Source organism: Coffea arabica, chromosome 10e, assembly GCF_036785885.1.
Source record: "Coffea arabica cultivar ET-39 chromosome 10e, Coffea Arabica ET-39 HiFi, whole genome shotgun sequence".
NCBI classification, from domain to species: Eukaryota; Viridiplantae; Streptophyta; class Magnoliopsida; order Gentianales; family Rubiaceae; genus Coffea; species Coffea arabica.
The window spans coordinates 13006391-13022617 of NC_092328.1; the positions used below are offsets into that span (position 1 = coordinate 13006391).

The 16227-nt window shown below is 36.1% G+C and overlaps 1 protein-coding gene and 2 long non-coding RNA genes across 4 annotated transcripts; 1 reads left to right on the forward strand and 2 right to left on the reverse strand.

The window, feature by feature from the left end:
- Positions 1-724: 724 nt before the first annotated feature.
- On the reverse strand, positions 725-2343 carry LOC140015493 (uncharacterized). Its single transcript, XR_011822127.1, has 2 exons — positions 1242-2343; positions 725-1102 (listed from the first exon to the last, which is right to left on the reverse strand). It is a non-coding gene; the product is annotated as an uncharacterized lncRNA (long non-coding RNA).
- A 5618-nt stretch (positions 2344-7961) lies between these two features.
- On the forward strand, positions 7962-14348 carry LOC140015330 (putative late blight resistance protein homolog R1A-10). 2 transcript variants are annotated; one of them, XR_011821953.1, is made up of 4 exons: positions 7962-8555; positions 11766-14003; positions 14093-14150; positions 14304-14348. XR_011821953.1 is itself a non-coding variant. In XM_072067557.1 (3 exons), the coding sequence occupies exons 1-2, from the start codon at positions 8100-8102 to the stop codon at positions 13962-13964; spliced, it is 2655 nt and encodes an 884-aa protein (XP_071923658.1). In that variant the 5' UTR covers positions 7962-8099; the 3' UTR covers positions 13965-14003; positions 14093-14348. The 2 variants fall into 2 exon arrangements, 1 of the variants encoding a protein (XP_071923658.1); XM_072067557.1 differs by having other exon boundaries at positions 14093-14348.
- An 82-nt stretch (positions 14349-14430) lies between these two features.
- On the reverse strand, positions 14431-16211 carry LOC140015331 (uncharacterized). Its single transcript, XR_011821954.1, has 3 exons — positions 15726-16211; positions 15470-15571; positions 14431-14548 (listed from the first exon to the last, which is right to left on the reverse strand). It is a non-coding gene; the product is annotated as an uncharacterized lncRNA (long non-coding RNA).
- Positions 16212-16227: the final 16 nt, after the last annotated feature.

Sequence of the window (16227 nt, forward strand, 5' to 3'; positions counted from 1 at the left end):
AGTAACACGGAGGGTGTTTTTGTATGAAGGATGACAATTAAAGGGGTTCAAATTAAAATAAATAGCTAACTAGAAATTAAACAACAATTCGCTAAAATCAGAGTAATAATAATTAAAGGTCTAGCCAAGAAATAACTTCAGCAACGGTTCACCTAATTGATCATCGATGCACAAACAATTCCAATTATTTACTAATAAATAGGTTATAACTGCCAAACAAGGGATGACAGTCAACCCCTCCTTACTGTATCGGTGATTAAGGTACGCCTGTTAATCACTGCTCTAACTGAGAAATAATCCTAGGTATGCCCATAAGATTTAATTTCCCAATTGCCTTACGTGTTGAGGAACCCTACTCTAACCAAATAACGCACTATCAAGGTTATTTTAGATTAGCCTGCGTATTCCCCTGACACAAACCTAATCATGTCAGTTGTCACTATTTCGAGGCAATTAAACAATTACGGATTTAATACCCCAATTGACAATAAATTATTAAATCAACTCATTATCCGGATCCAAGACAATCAATCAATTAAATAACCATAAGCACTGCAATCAGGGAATATGCAAATACCAATAAATAAGAGGAAAAGATAAAATTAAGTCGATCTCACAATTTTTAGGTGAACCAAAGCCTCCGTTGTTTCTTGATTAGAAAAGGGAATTTAGTTCATCCCAGATACGAAAGACCCACACAAAGGTGAAGCATCAGTCGCGGCCATTGTCTCGAAATTTGGGAAAATTCAATTCGTTTGAGCAATCAAGGAAAACGAAGCTACAGAGGAAAATTCAATGCTTCCACTTTGTCCTAACATCCAAGGGAAGAAAACTACTAAAAGACAAAAGGAAAAGTCAAAGACAGCAACTCCAAGTAATGCTAATTGTCTGCTATCTAGTATCTAGTTCCTACTACTATTGTGCGGCGTCCACCAGGGAGAAGAAGAAGACTCCAGCCCTTTCTTTTGAATGCTGTCTTCGGCCAAATTACCAAAAAGGGTCGTGTCTTGATATTCCAAAAATATCCCTGGATGCCTGCTACTTGAACTCTTTCCTGATGACTGCCAAATTGGCACTTGTTATGGTATTTTTGTTCTACTCCCTGTAATAAGTGCAAATTTCCAAAAGTGAGTAGAATCTGACAATTAATCCACATTGGGTCAGGTAATAAGGGAAATTAATTATAAAATAAACGATAAATTACAGCCTGTCAATTCCCTCCACACCTAAACCATACTTACCGTCAAGCATGATAACAGCAAACAAACACCAATATTTGATAATGGCTATTGCTCCATCTCCCATGTTGCCAAGATACCAAGAAAAAAATATATCAAGCATCAGTGATCAAGATCCAAGAGCCATCACCGCGGTTAGCTTTTAAGCCACAAACTCCTCCAATTTCAGGTTAACTAATCTAAGAAAAACGAATGATCGCTCAATATTATCAGCAAATGGTCCAACTATTAACCAAAATCTCAACATTAAATTCACAAATCGGCAAGCTGACTCTTTCACACACTAACACAATCTTTACCTTTTTATCACTTTTTCTATTTTTCTCTTTTTTTTCTTTTTTTTTTAATAGTAACACAAGACTTAGTCTCCAGCCATTGGAGCCTTTTGACGCGAACTCCAATATTTGCCAGATGGAAGAGTCCGATTACTCAGCTCCTACCGCCACGCGACCACGTACGCATAGCATTTACTATTTTTTGACGCGAGAATCGACACATTTGGTGAAAATCCCCGATTACTCAGCAGTAATAACTAGCGGAGCACAGTCAACTTTTATTCACAACCAGACAACAAAATAACTCAAGATATCACAAAAGATAACAGCAGCTAGCTTCATTTCTTCAAACATGGAGAACTAAAGTTAATAATTGGACAAATTCACATGAAAAATGCCAACAATCATTCCCTATGCCTAAAAAAGTTAACCAAAAATTAGAACAGTCAAACAATCACCGATATTCACCAACAAATCTCTTTCACTTTTTTCAAACAATAGATCTGGTTGCGAAACCAAATCGGAATCAAATCTAGGTGGAAGAGGCAGGTGGGGTGCAGTGAGAGATGAGTTGGGTGGCAGCAGAAGGAAGGAAGAAGGAGGAAGGGAGTTAGGAGAAGAGAGGAAGAAAGGAAGGAAAAGAAAAAGAGAGAGGGTGGTAGGTGATTGTGAGAGGGGGTGACGAATGAGGAGGGGGGGAATAGAGGGAAAGGAGAGGTGGCGAAAGTGGTAGTAGGCAGCGGAGATGGCTGCAACAATGGTTGGATGAGGTAGGGGCGGCGACAGTGGAAGTGGAAATGATTAGAGAAGGATGTGGTCGAAGTGGAAAATGAATGTGCTTTTGGGTATTTTGGGGGTACATTATTGTAGTTAAAGTTTATTAAATATCTGTAAAAAAATTCTTATTGAATTTGACAAAGAATCTTGTAACGCATTTCAACTTTTACCCTTGATGCATCTTTTCAAAGGAGGAACTTTAAATATTGCTAAGGGTCCCACTTACTCATTATTACATTTTCTTTTGTCGCAACAATAGAATTATCGAAGAAAGTCAATTAAAACTGCCACATGAAGTGGCAATTGGTGGGAGACAATGATTGAACTCTTGACCTCCCACCCTACCAAAACTAGGACTAGTGGTAACCACCAGGCCAAAGGCCTAGTGGCTCTTACTCATTATTACATATGTTCGGCAAATATGCTCAAATAATGCATGACTACCACTAATATTTAGATGAGTCAGGAGAGAGCTAGCAGATTCCCCATCTCATGAATATTTAGGCGTAAGAGATAATACATTGGCCCCAATCGTAGTTTCAAATGATCAGATGCTTTTAAACTTGCATATTTTCCCATCAATGAGAGAAGGTTAGAAATGGAAAGCAAACAAAATTCCTTCACTCTTCAACCACTGGGGATTGGTGTCAAACACGTCCCTTAGATTTAAAAAATATCATCAACCTCCCTTGTTAGGTTGATTGGATCAGGAGTCCCCCTTAGATGCCACGAATTGTCCAATATGCCCTCAAGCGTCTAAGAATTATTTAGCTACAAAATTGAAGGGAAAAATTCTTCTCAGCAAATTAATGAAATAGCCAGTGAGGAAGAGTTGGTGCACTTTTAACACCCTATAGACAACAAAGGCAGATTTTATGCTTACAATAAGTATTTGTGGTTCTAGAAATTCTTCCTTTTTTTGTGTAGAAAGTTCTATCTTCTATTTTCTCTGTAAATCCAAGAATTAAGAAGGAGCATTTAAAGTAAAGAGAGGCCAAATTCTTCCTCTTGAGCAATCTTGTGCAACTTGAAGTGAAGATGTGGTTGGCTTAACTCACCGAAGAAGAGGTTAAAAAAAGATATTTTCTTGGTAAAAAATGATAAAACAATATGTTGATGACATTCGTTGATTTAACGATTGATTATGTCTAAAAATCTTGAACCAAGTTCTAGTCTGATGCAGTAGATGGAATTTGAACCGCTGATATCGTGAGAGTTTTAAACAGGTTCTCCATGATCATTGAACCAAGATCCAATCTTTATTATTACTACTAGGGGTGATCCCCGTGCGATGCGCGGGCGCCGAGGGATTTTTTTTTTTCTATATTGTTGTGCTGAGGAACTGAGTGAGACACTCTTAACAAACGATAAAAGAGCCGTGATATTAAAAAGAAAGCATAGAACCAAATCTAAAATTGGTGAGGAAACTTGCAGGGATAAGAAGCAGTAAATGAAGTTGCAGAGATAAGAAGCAGGAAACGAGAAACTTTGCACGGATAAGAAGTACCAAACGAAGTCGCAGGAATAAAAAATAGCAAATGAAGCTAGAAATAGAGAAAAGAAAGAAAATGCATATTGTTTAAGAGCTACAAAGAAGAAAATGCAAGATGATGAAGAAAATGCAAGATGAACAACAAAGAAACCACAAACAACGTTTATATTTATATTGCTTCAAAAGAACCTCGTGAAACTATAGCTGGAGCGGTAACGCACAAACAGAAAGTGGTGGCACAAATTATATATCAAATGTACAATTATACCCGTGACTATGATGCATTGGTTGCAAAGAAAACAAACATCTGCAAGGATAATAAAGTCATTATATTCTGTGATTGCTGTATTGCTGTAGGCCGGTAAAATAAGGATTTGAATGGGTTATCTTCTTTGACACAAGCAGAAACCAGACGTCGCAAAACTAAAGCTCCACCTGCAACGCACAAAAACAATGTGGCGGTACAAATGGGATTTTAAAGATATCAGATGTACAATTGCACCCATGACTATGATGCTTTAGATGCACAAAAAGCAAGCATCTGGAAGGGCAATAAGGTGATTATATTAATGTTTGATTGCTGTATTGCTGTAGTCCTGTAAAACAAGGATATTAATGGGTTATGGCATCAAAGTACCATCTATCTATATGAATTTTCTAGAGCAGAGGAACAAATGATGCTTCCCTCTGCATAATAAGCTACTTATCCCTAGATTTTCAATTTTTTTCTCACCTACAAAGTAGATGAAAATGCAAGGCGAAAAGTGCGCCAAACAGTAAACTTCAACTGCTTCTTATATATGTGTATAGATATATAAAAAGTATCATATGTCTTGGTATTTTGGAACGTAAGTGTAAGTATTCTTGTGATTTTAGTTTTTATTATTCAAATTATGCTCTTATTAATTAATGATTGAAGTTTCATATTCTGCTCTTTTTAATTTGTTATGATGATTAAAATTCATTATATCATGTCTATTGATTTAGAAGAAAATAATAGTTGATGACAAGATAGAACGTTAAGCATTAGAGACTAAACATGATTTGATCTTAGTTTTTTATTTGTCCAATGTACCATTCTCCCTAATAATTAGATTTATTGTATTTTAATAATAACAATAATTGTAGCAGCTAGGAAAAAAATTTTAATCTTAATTAAATTTGAATTATGAAAACAATAAACAAAATATAACTCCAAACCAATGTGTTTTTTTGCATTCTATTTTGAGTTTTTTTTGTTTCAATTAAAAATTATTGATTAGTTATAGCCTAATTAAATTTTTAAATCTTCAAAAATATTACTATTGATACCAAAACAAGGTGCCCTTAGGACAATAGAATCTTTATCATTTGTACTTTAAGTTAGATTTTGCCCAAAAAATAAAAAATAAAAGAAAATTAAAAAACTCAATTAAAAAATTACACTTCCCTCCCCTTGAATGACATATTTGATAACTATTTTAGTCCCTGTCAGTAAAAGCTTTCTTAAAATTTGAGAAAAAGTGCTAATACATAATTTTGTACCAAATTTGGCCTCATTATATGTAGGAGAAAACATGTATCGTTTTTTTATGAAATTAGCAAAAGAAAAAAACTGTAAGATAAGTACAATAGTAGCCTTAAAAAGCATAAGCAACAATATTTGCCAATATGTTCAGTTATAACCTATTCAAGTGCATACTAAGCAATTCAAGCCACAAAAAAACCATCTCAACAGTTTCAAAGATGGTTAGGACTGAATACTTTGCACATGTAGCTTGTTCAATGCAAAAAAGAACTACTATGTATGCTAAGCAATCCACCAAACACAAAAACACCATCTCAAACTACTTGTTCAGATGGTGAGGACGGAGGATTGCCTAGAGACCATACACTAACAATGCGGAAGCACGATATAAGGATTTTTAAACGGGTGGTAATTCAAATTGAGCAGCTCATACATCCTTACAACAAATGTGTACTATTATGTTATTGCTCATATGAGTCACATGCATAATATTATATTCTGTGTTATAAGGATGTACAAGTTATTCAATTTGAATTACAATCCATTTAAAAATTCTTATATTATTTCGGACGGTTGTCACTAACAACCACCCGTTCCCCTGCTCCCTAACAATGCTTATACTCTCGTACAATTTTTTCAGGCCAATTTAGATATTTGGAAGCGATCGATGGTGGCATTTGGTCAGATCTATCTAAAAAGGGAGGGGAGTGTAATTTTTAATATTGAAGGGTATTTAAATGTAATTGTTAGAAACCTTGAGGGAGGTTTCTGAAATTATCACTTTATGATATTATAATGGGAAAATCGTCCAAAACGTCCCTCACATTTTATAAAATGACTTTTTTCGTCCCTTACTTTTAAAAGTGTAATTTTATGTCCCTTACATATTAACATCGGTCAAATTTAGTCCCTAACTAGGTTTCCGATCATTTTTTGGCCGGAATCCATCATGTGCAAGGCACATGATTATTTTTTAAGGGTAAATTTGTCAAATTATATTTTACATAATCTAATATATAGTCCTCCACATTTTATAAAACAAATTTTTTCGTCCCTTACATTTTATAAAATGATTTTTTCATCCCTCACATTTCACAAAATGAATTTCTCCATCCCTCACATTTCAAAAAATGAATATTTCCATCCCTCACTAATTATGTGTGTAAGGGAAACCCTAAAAAAAAAACATGTGTGTGAATACATTTTGTTTAAACACATGTATATGTCTATTTGATTTTGCTTAATAATACGAATAGCATAAATATATGTATGTGTCTTTTTTATTTCACTTAACAATATAAATATCATATATTATACGTGATCATTTGATTTCATCTAGTATTAGTTAGTAAAAAATCTTGTATTTATTGTCAAGTTGGCCAATGAAGCTATTTCGGTCAAAATACAATAATAATATGCAAATTAAGATTCTATTGGTAAATATTAGTCATAATCATACAAAAAGAGAAGATAGCCCACAAGTTGGGTCCAATTACATGTGTTTATGCTATTATTATTAAACAAAATCAAATAGACATATACATGTGTTTAAAAAAAATGTATTCACATACATAATTAGTGAGAAATGAAAAATTCATTTTTTGAAATGTGAGAGATGGAGAAATTCGTTTTGTGAAATGTGAGGGATGAAAAAAATCATTTTATAAAATGTGAGAGACGAAAAAATTTATTTTATAAAATGTGAAGGACTATAGATCAGATTATGTAAAATAAAATTTGACAAATTTACCCTTCAAAAATGATCACGTGCCTTGCACATGATGGATTCCGGCCAAAAAATGATCGGAAACCTAGTTAGAGACTAAATTTGACCGATGTGAATATGTAAAGGATATAAAATTACACTTTTAAAAGTAAGGGACGAAAAAAGTTATTTTACAAAATATGAGGGACGTTTTGGACGATTTTCCCTATTATAATCACATGCATGCGACCTATTACCTCTGTTTTCAAACTCGGACCGGACCGGCCGGTCGAACCGGTTGAACCGGGAACCGGCCAGGTAGCCGGTCCGAGTCACATTAGAAAACCGGAAATTTAAAACCCGGTCAAAGCCGGTCAAAAACCGGGTTTGACCGGGTTTGACCGGGAAAAAACCGGTTTTTCCGGTTCAACAGTATTTTTTTAAAAAAAAAATTCAAACTTTTTAATATTATGTTTTGACCCCCTAAATTGTTAAAACTTATTGATATACCTCAAATATTTGATACTTTATAAATATTGTCCTAAAATTTGATGTTATTTTTCAATTAAATTCATAATTTTAATTCTAAACTTGTTAATATTTATTAAATAATATAAATTGCTACTTGATTGTTCTAATTTCTTTGTATTTTCTTGTTAAATATATTTGAAACATCAAATATATATGAATATGCCTTTATTAATATCAATATATTATTAGATATTATATATATAACATTTTAATTTTAAAATAATTTTTATTTATGACGTCATCCGGTTCGACCCCTATCGACCCCCGGTCGAACCCATTGACCCCTGACCCCTGACCTCGGCCGAGTCGCTATCCGGTCCGGTTCTGAAAACATAGCCTATTACTAGTGGTTCTTAAAAAAACAATTCTCCAAAAATGACAAAGCTACTGGGACAGTGGGACCCCACCTTAGCTGTGCGCTCTCCGGTTTGATCGATGAAGTCCACGTCAATCTAGTCAGTAAAAGTATTGTCCATATGAGTCAACTTTTCACAACTAGCTAGATCCTCTCCATATATGCATTGATCAAAAGAACCAATTTTCTTCTACAGAAATCATACCAAATTGGTGAGAGATGGATGCAGCTGTTGTAGGAGCTGTATTACAAGGTATCATACCATATTTGCTGCAGCTGATCGAAGAAAATCGGGAGGTGATCAGCAGCAATTACGACAAAATCGATGATCTGTCCAAAAACCTCCGTCTCTTGAATAAGTTCATGGTTAAGTACACTGAAGATCACTACAAAGACGACATCCTGATGGGGCTGGCGGATGAGATCAGGATGCGGGTATACGAAGTTGAAGATGTTCTGGAAACCTACGTCGTCGAAGAGTCACTGTACAGGAAAAGGAATGTCTTCCGTAAAGCGGTTGGCAGCATAAAACACCTAAGTGATCTTAAGAGCATCGGGAAAACCATCCAAGAGCTGAGTAAAAGGGTCGAGCAAACGCGGAGTGATAACAGGAGCTACGTCCCTATGTTGGTAGAAGGGGTCAAAAGAAATAATGCGATTTCTAAAGACAATCAGGTACGTACGTACAGCATAAATTAGTTGTTTTTTTTTTTTTGTGTTGGGGGGGGGGGGGGGGGAGCAAAAAGCTTAAATTGGTTACTACTACAATTTCACAATTAATTCTGCCTTCATTGTTTGGAAGAAAAATTATTCATACGAAGTTTTGGAAATTTATCAAAGCCATATATATCTATCTGGGTTCTTATAGATTTTTAATTGGCAAGACGTAACTATCTGTAAGGTTGGCAAAAGCCAAACCAGCAGCACTAACTATACGACTACCAATCACGACTCTCATCTATTTACAGCAACTGCAGCCAATATGCCAAATGATACTAAGTAAGAAAACAAAAACTCATGCCAGAAACGTGCACTGATCAAAATTCCAAGATATTCTAATAGCCCAATTAAGCTTTGTTGGCTTAATCTTTTTTCTCCAAGAAGTTATTGCTGCTTGAACTTCAGGAATGATGGATTGTGGGATGACGAAAGCAGGTTTCTCCCAACTAGCAAAAACTCTCATGTTGCGCTCTCTCCAAATATGATAGACAGAAGCTGCAAGAGACAATTGGATAATTTGATCAACAAACCTATCCCCCTTACAATGAAAGCTAAGCCAAGACAACAATAAAGGAACCAGAAGAACCACATGGCATGTGATCTGACATATGAACTCTAGGGAGAAAAGGAGGAGTGGCTTCAACCAGTCTCCTAATCTCAATATTTCTCCTCCTTCCAGCAGGCCATGCCCACTTGCCACCGACAATAATAGAAGATACTTAGCAGATAAAGAACTCTCACAAGCTGCAATAGTATGAGGTGAAACCATATCTAGCAAACATCCTCAGAAACACCTGTCATAAAAACCTCACATTTTTGCAAATTTGGCTTAAAACCAGAGAGTTCTTCAAAACTATGCAGTACCTATTTTATCACATTCATGGACTTATCAGTGGCAGCAGATAAGATAAACAGGTCATCAGCAAAACATAAATGGGAGAGTTGCAGTTTGTAACATTATGGGTGAAAATCGAAACCATATTCCTTAATTTTGAAATCCAACAAGGCAGCAAACACCTCCATCACAAGCAAAAACAGATCAGGGGATATAGGATCCTCTGGTCTAAGCTCTTTATTCACTTTTAAAGAATCCCACTAATGAACAATTGAGGTTTAAAGAGAATTGAGCTGTAGTGAAGCACTTTGATACCCAACTTCTAAAAAGATCAGGAAACCCCATAAATTCCATCACCCTCAGAACAAAATCCCATTTGACAGAATCATATGCCTTCATTAAGTCAATCTTCAAAGCCCATCTAGGTTTACCAGCATTCTTATGATGTCTTCTCATTAACTCATGCACAAGCAAAATATTCTCAGTGATTGATCTTCCTTTAATAATGGCACTGTGGTTTGCTCTTATCAAAGTTGGTAACACAGCTTTCAACATCTCTGTTAAGACATTTGAATAGCATTTATACAGTACATTGCAGCATGCTATAGGCCTAAAATCTTTCATAGATGAAGGAGTCTCAACCTTAGGGACTAAAACAAGAACGGTGGAATTGAGAGGATCCTACATATACTGATTCTGAAAACAAAATGGAACAGTCTCCACAAATTTACTTTCTACAGGACTCCAATTATTCACAAAAAAAATCGACAGTTTAGCCATCCACACTTGAGCAGTACCCTCCTTCATGCTAAACAATGCTTTCTTGATTTCTTCCTCAGTAACTGGAGCCATTAATAGAGCCACTTGATTACCTGTCAACATTTTAGCTACAACAGTTTGTAATAGCATATGGTGATACTCATTCAAAGGACAATCAGTAAAGAGGCATTTAAAAAACTCAATAGCTACCCTTTTGACATCTTCATAATCAGTTAAAACATTACCATGCTGATCATTAATTTTCGCAATCCTATTTCTAGCTTGATGTTGAATAATAGATTTGTTAAAAAATGAAATGTTTCAATCCCCTTCAACAAGGCACTTGATTCTAGATTTGTCTTGAACAAACTTCTGTTCCATAGTCTGCAATTCAGAATATTTAGAAATCTAGGTACTTTCAAGTTGCTGTAACTCATAGTTAAAGGGATTAGATTGTATGATATTCTGAACCTGATCCAATTTACTCTTAGCTTACAGAACTTTACTGTGGATGCCAGAGAAGTATTGCTGATTCAACTTTCTTAACTCAGATTTTTAACAGTACTAGCATAAGAGAATGTGCTTTGTATATTGCCTGATATCTTGCTTATGGTTCAGTTTAATTTAATAGTTATTGATTTGCAACATTGTTGTGTACGCATAAATTTTCAAGAGATGTAAAAAGAGGCACTTGAATCACAAATTTCAAGCTTTTCAGAAAGCTCATGAAGAACACGTTCCATATGATCACAATGAGCGTCAAAGGGATCTAGGCTATCATCAATATGATCTAGGCTATTGTGAAGCTTTCAGTGGCCATCCTGAGAGAAACCTTGCTTTGCTACTAACTAATGATGAGCAAACACATAGATCTAGGAAAGGTGTACACGAACTCCTTCTAAACCTCAAGGGCGATACACGATTTTTCCCCAAAATACAATATTCAATAAGGTTCCTAGTTTCGAGCACCCCTAAGAAACATGGTAAAAGCCAACAGCCCAAGGAGTTAATTTCATATAATTGTTGAAAGTCTGATGTCAATAAACCCCTATCTATGCTACAGTAGTCTAGATTAAAAGGAAACAAATAACTCTAGAACACGTAAAACTAGCTTGAAATTATGACACTGGCCGCCATAAGATCCAGCCCCGAATCCAGTACTCAAGAGAGCCAGATTTTGGGCTGAATTGAGTCAGTAGCACATAAAAAATCTCGGTCTAGTCCGATTCAAGATCCAGCGTGCCTCCTCATGCAATCCAGCATGGATTCATCTGAAATCTTGTCTGCAGGTTTCTTTTCTCTCGCATGATCTCATGCCTTGAACACAACTAGAATATAACAATAATAGTAGTAATAATAAAAAGTACTACACGAGACTAGGAAAACTACTGTAATTTAGAACCCAAAGCAATTTCTTGAGTAGTTTTCTTGAGATATGATGCCAGGCCTCGGACCTGGGCGGTCAATGTTCCATATCAGTAGTTATGTAGATGCATTAGTGTTTAAAGGTTAGTTTGACCTTGTCATTTGCATTCAACTGTCAGATAATTTCTTTATATGCATGCTACTAGCTTGAAGGCTATCCAGAGGCAGACAGAATCATTGGCTTTGAGGATGCAGCTGATCACGTATTGAAGCTTATTGACGTCAAATCTGAGGCAGAGGAGCAGAGCACATCCGGGGCAGCACAACAAAGTGAGTCAAAGCTAAAAGTAGTGTCAATTCATGGCATGCTTGGCCTAGGAAAGACAACACTTGCAAATAAGGTCTTGACTGACCAAAACATTGAATTTCAATTTCTTACTCGTATATTGGTTAGTGTTACAAAAAAATACGAGAAGAAAGAAGTGCTTCTTAGTATCCTAAGGTCATTGAAGATCAGTATTTCAGATCAGAACATGTCAGAGGCAGACTTAGTTAATAAGGTCCGAGAGGAATTGAAGTACAAGTATTTGGTTGTGGTGGATGATGTTTGGGAGGATGAACATTGGGACAATCTGAAGGGTGCTTTCCCAGACAATAACAATGGTAGTCGGGTGATAATAACTACTCGAGATGTGCGTGTTGCCCAATTTGTTTCACCAAAGTGTGAACCCTACCAATTGCGATTTATGAAATTACAAGAGGCTGAAGAATTACTAAGGATGAAGGTTTTTGAAGAAAACAAATGTCCAGACGAACTGAAACCCAATGAAAGGTTGATTCTGGAAAAGTGTGACGGGCTACCACTAGCAATAGTGGTGACAGGAGGTATCCTTAAAGCCAATCCAAAAGATGCAAATTGGTGGAAGGATGTGCTTGATGAAGTTCCTCCATTAGTTGATAAAAAAAAAGTGGAACGGATTGATCGTTACATAAGACTAAGCTATGATAACTTGCATCACGAGGTCAAACCGTGTTTTCTCTACCTTGGTGTCTTCCCTGAGAATTTGGAGATCCAAGTCTGGAAAGTGTTACAATTGTGGATCGCTGAAGGGTTTATTCCCCAACATGAGACAGCAAGTCTGGAGAGAATGGCAGAGCAATATTTCAGGGAGTTGGTTGATAGGAATTTATTGATTGTGGGAAAGAGAACTTTAAGCGGTAAGATAAAGACTTGTCGCATTCATGACACGCTGCGTGACTTCTGCAAGAAGACGGCCAAAGCAGAAGATCTTTTCCAAGCAATTCACAAGAATACCAATCCATCTTCCAGCCGTCGACTTTGTTGCATTAACTCTCAATTCTCGGAGTATATTCTTGGAGGACAGCCTGCTGATAAAGTCCGATCATTCTTGAGCTTTGGTCAGGATGAAACTAAGTATAATGAAGATCCCAACTCAAGTATATTTAAGCCCTTCAAACTACTCCGAGTGTTCGATATTTCATCCATATACATTAACTTCCCTGGTCGTTTCCCCACCAAACTACCCAACCTTGTTCTCCTAAAGTTCATTGCCATCAATTTCAACCTCAAAAACTTACCCAAGAGCATGTCTAGCTTGCATAACTTGGAAACCCTAATAGTTCACACAACGGAACCAACCCTTGATATACAAGCAGACATTTGGATGATGACAAAGCTAAGGCTTCTACACACTAATACCACCGCATTCTTGCCGAAGTGTCAGGATCAATCCTCCAGCATTGAATACTTACAAACTATGTCCACAATTTCACCTCACAGTCTGACGAAGGAAGTGTTTGGAAGGACTAAGAAACTCAAGAAGCTTGGTATAAGTGGGAGTTTAGGCACTCTTGTGAAGTCCAATGGTGATTCTGATTTGTTTGAATGTCTTTGCAAACTAAGCTCCCTTGAAAATTTGAAGTTACACAGTGATGAGTCCAAGCTGCATGCCCTTCCTCAACCAGACAAATTTCCAAAAAACCTTAAAACATTGAGTCTGCGTAAGACCGGTCTGGAATGGAATATTCATATGCGTATTCTCGGAGGGCTCCAGTCTCTTGAGGTTCTCAAGCTGAAGGATAAAGCTTTTGTAGGAGCGGAGTGGAAGACAGAAAAAGGGGGTTTTCGTTCTCTTAAAGTTTTGTTCATTGGAGATACAGATTTAGATAATTGGGAGGTTGAAGGAGATGATCTCCCAGAACTGAGATGCCTTATCCTCAAGCGTATCAAATCTCTTGAGCAGATGCCATCTGACTTTGAACACATGAAGAACCTCGAGAGGATTGACCTAGAGCGTACCAACAGGTGGCTGGTTAAATCTGCCAAGGACATTCAAAAATCAAGGCCACAAATTAAGCTTAGTGTTTATCCACCAGAAAAGTGATCGATAAGTAACGATGTTCTGTAAGTGCTTCTCTTACAGGTTAGTAAAACATTTCTACTGACACCATTGAATCTATTTCTTAAAGCAATATCATTATGCGTGAAACTGAAATTTAACCTGTTTTGCAGAATATCATGCTCACTTGCTTTTGTCTTCTGCTCCCTTGAATGAATTCTCAAAAAGGAGGTGCTGAAGCATCTATCTTCTTCATGTTTTCTTCTCTGTTCTGCCTTAATAAAGCCTTCTACCTAGCTCTGGCCAGCAACATTCAGATACTATATAAACTCTTTGAATTGTTTTTGTTTCAATATCTTTGATAATGTCAAATTTTCTTTTCAGCTAGTGTGTTGTGATGAAAATAAGGCCACGGATCTCTTGGCCAAATGTGTGCTAGAAGAACAAGGTGAGAAGGTATTTGTTTCTGCAAGGAATCTCAGCTGGACAAGAAAACATACCATGACAACTATTTCATCTGGGACCAACTGTCCTATATCCATGTATTCCTTTGCTCGCTTTCCATTGTCACTTCCAGAAGAAATTTCAGCCCTCAACAGATCTCCAGCTGCAACGTGCACCAAATCATACTGCACAAATGAGGATGACTTCGTTCAATCTGTTTTTGTTCACGCGGTAATCTAAAATGAGATGAGTTTAAAATTGTGTGGTTCACAAAGAAATGACAGAACAGTGAAGTCGATGCCCAAAAAGAATTTAAAAGGCAGAAAACCAATAACATAAAGGCTGATTAACGCAATTTATCAGAACCATATTGATGTCATAATACAGTGATTTTTTCCTTCACAAGTTGTTCTAATTTCATGTTCCTTGTCAGACATTTTTTTGACTGACATTAATCGCTGCCTCCGAAATTCATGCAACATCAAATTACAGATTTTTTTCAAATTTACAGTTTACTATTCCAAAAGAATAGCCATCTTGAATGGCATTTACACATCATTTAGCAAGTTTTCATCATTCTCCTAACATCATTGTTTGTTTTTAGGCCAAACCAAACACCAAAAACAATATTCTGTAATTCATGATTGCGGTTTTCTAATCAGTTTACTTTCAGAACATAAGCAAAATTTGCAGAAGAGTAAAACTGCCATGAGATTAAAAATAGAAATACAGTCAAGCATGGTGACAGATTTGAGCACATTCCACAAAAGGGCTATTTTTATTACTATACATGAGTAAAATAGTCCATAGGAATCCATTAACAGATGTATCATATTATCAATAACAATTCCCTTAGTCAATCCTATTTATAAATCATAACAAAGATGATTACGTTACCATTATTATTCCAATTTAATTTTGAACCTCATTGTCACTTGAAATACTTAAATCTAATAAACACAAAAATAATTTCCAACTATTCTTCCTTCTTCTTAAACATCAACCACAAGAAAAAGTTCAATTATATCAACGATAAACCCTAATAAAATCCCAAAAAGTTTTACAACGCATAAAAATTCAATTGCTAACTGAAAAAAAAAATTTACCTTTTTTTTAATGAGCTCACATTGTGTTCCTTTACCAGAAGCCGGAGCTCCGGAAATCATTATCTTCAACGGCTCCGATTTGTTCGCCGCCGCCGCCACAACCTTTAAAAAAAATTTATCAATTTGCAGATAATATAATAAAAGAACTTGAAAAGTGCAAAAAAAAAAAAAGAAATAAGAAAAGCAACAGCATAAACAAAACAAAACAAAAAGAAGCTGATGAATAATTTGGAGCTGCGACGTCGTTTTCACTTACCAAGGCTTTAGGGCTTCTCGAAGACGAAGCTCGACTTGATCGGACATGGAATAAAGTTAAGGAATCATTGGAATTAATTAACGAACTGGATTTAGGAAAAGAAAGCTGATTAAGAGAAGAATTAGTAGTTAATAAGGGCTTGTTTGGCAGTGAAGGAGAATTCAAGAAGCTCACGGATGAAGAGTTGAGCGAAGCCATTGTTGTTTGGTGAGTCAGTTCTTTCCTCTCAGCTCTCTTTCTTTCTTTCTTTCTTTTTCAGCTGAGGGAAGCAGAAATAAATAAGAGTTCGTTGAAATGTTTTGTTATGTCCAAACAAAGAATCGGTGGTACGAGCCTAACGTGTCGTTTTGTATTTTTATTTAATAAATTTCTGCTGTCCAGTAATGGTTGAATTTGACTGGGAAAAAAAAAAACTGGTTGAAGGTGTAGAGAAGAAGAAGAAAGAGGCGGCAATGCAAATGTTCTCACGTGGTGCACGAGAGGAAACTAATAGTATAATGCA

Excerpts from the sequence above, each read along its gene's own strand:
- LOC140015330 (XM_072067557.1), top strand. The coding sequence starts at position 8,100 with ATGGATGCAGCTGTTGTAGGAGCTGTATTACAAGGTATCATACCATAT. Across the intron at positions 8,556-11,765 it reads CGATTTCTAAAGACAATCAG|CTTGAAGGCTATCCAGAGGC; the intron begins GTACGTACGTAC and ends GCATGCTACTAG.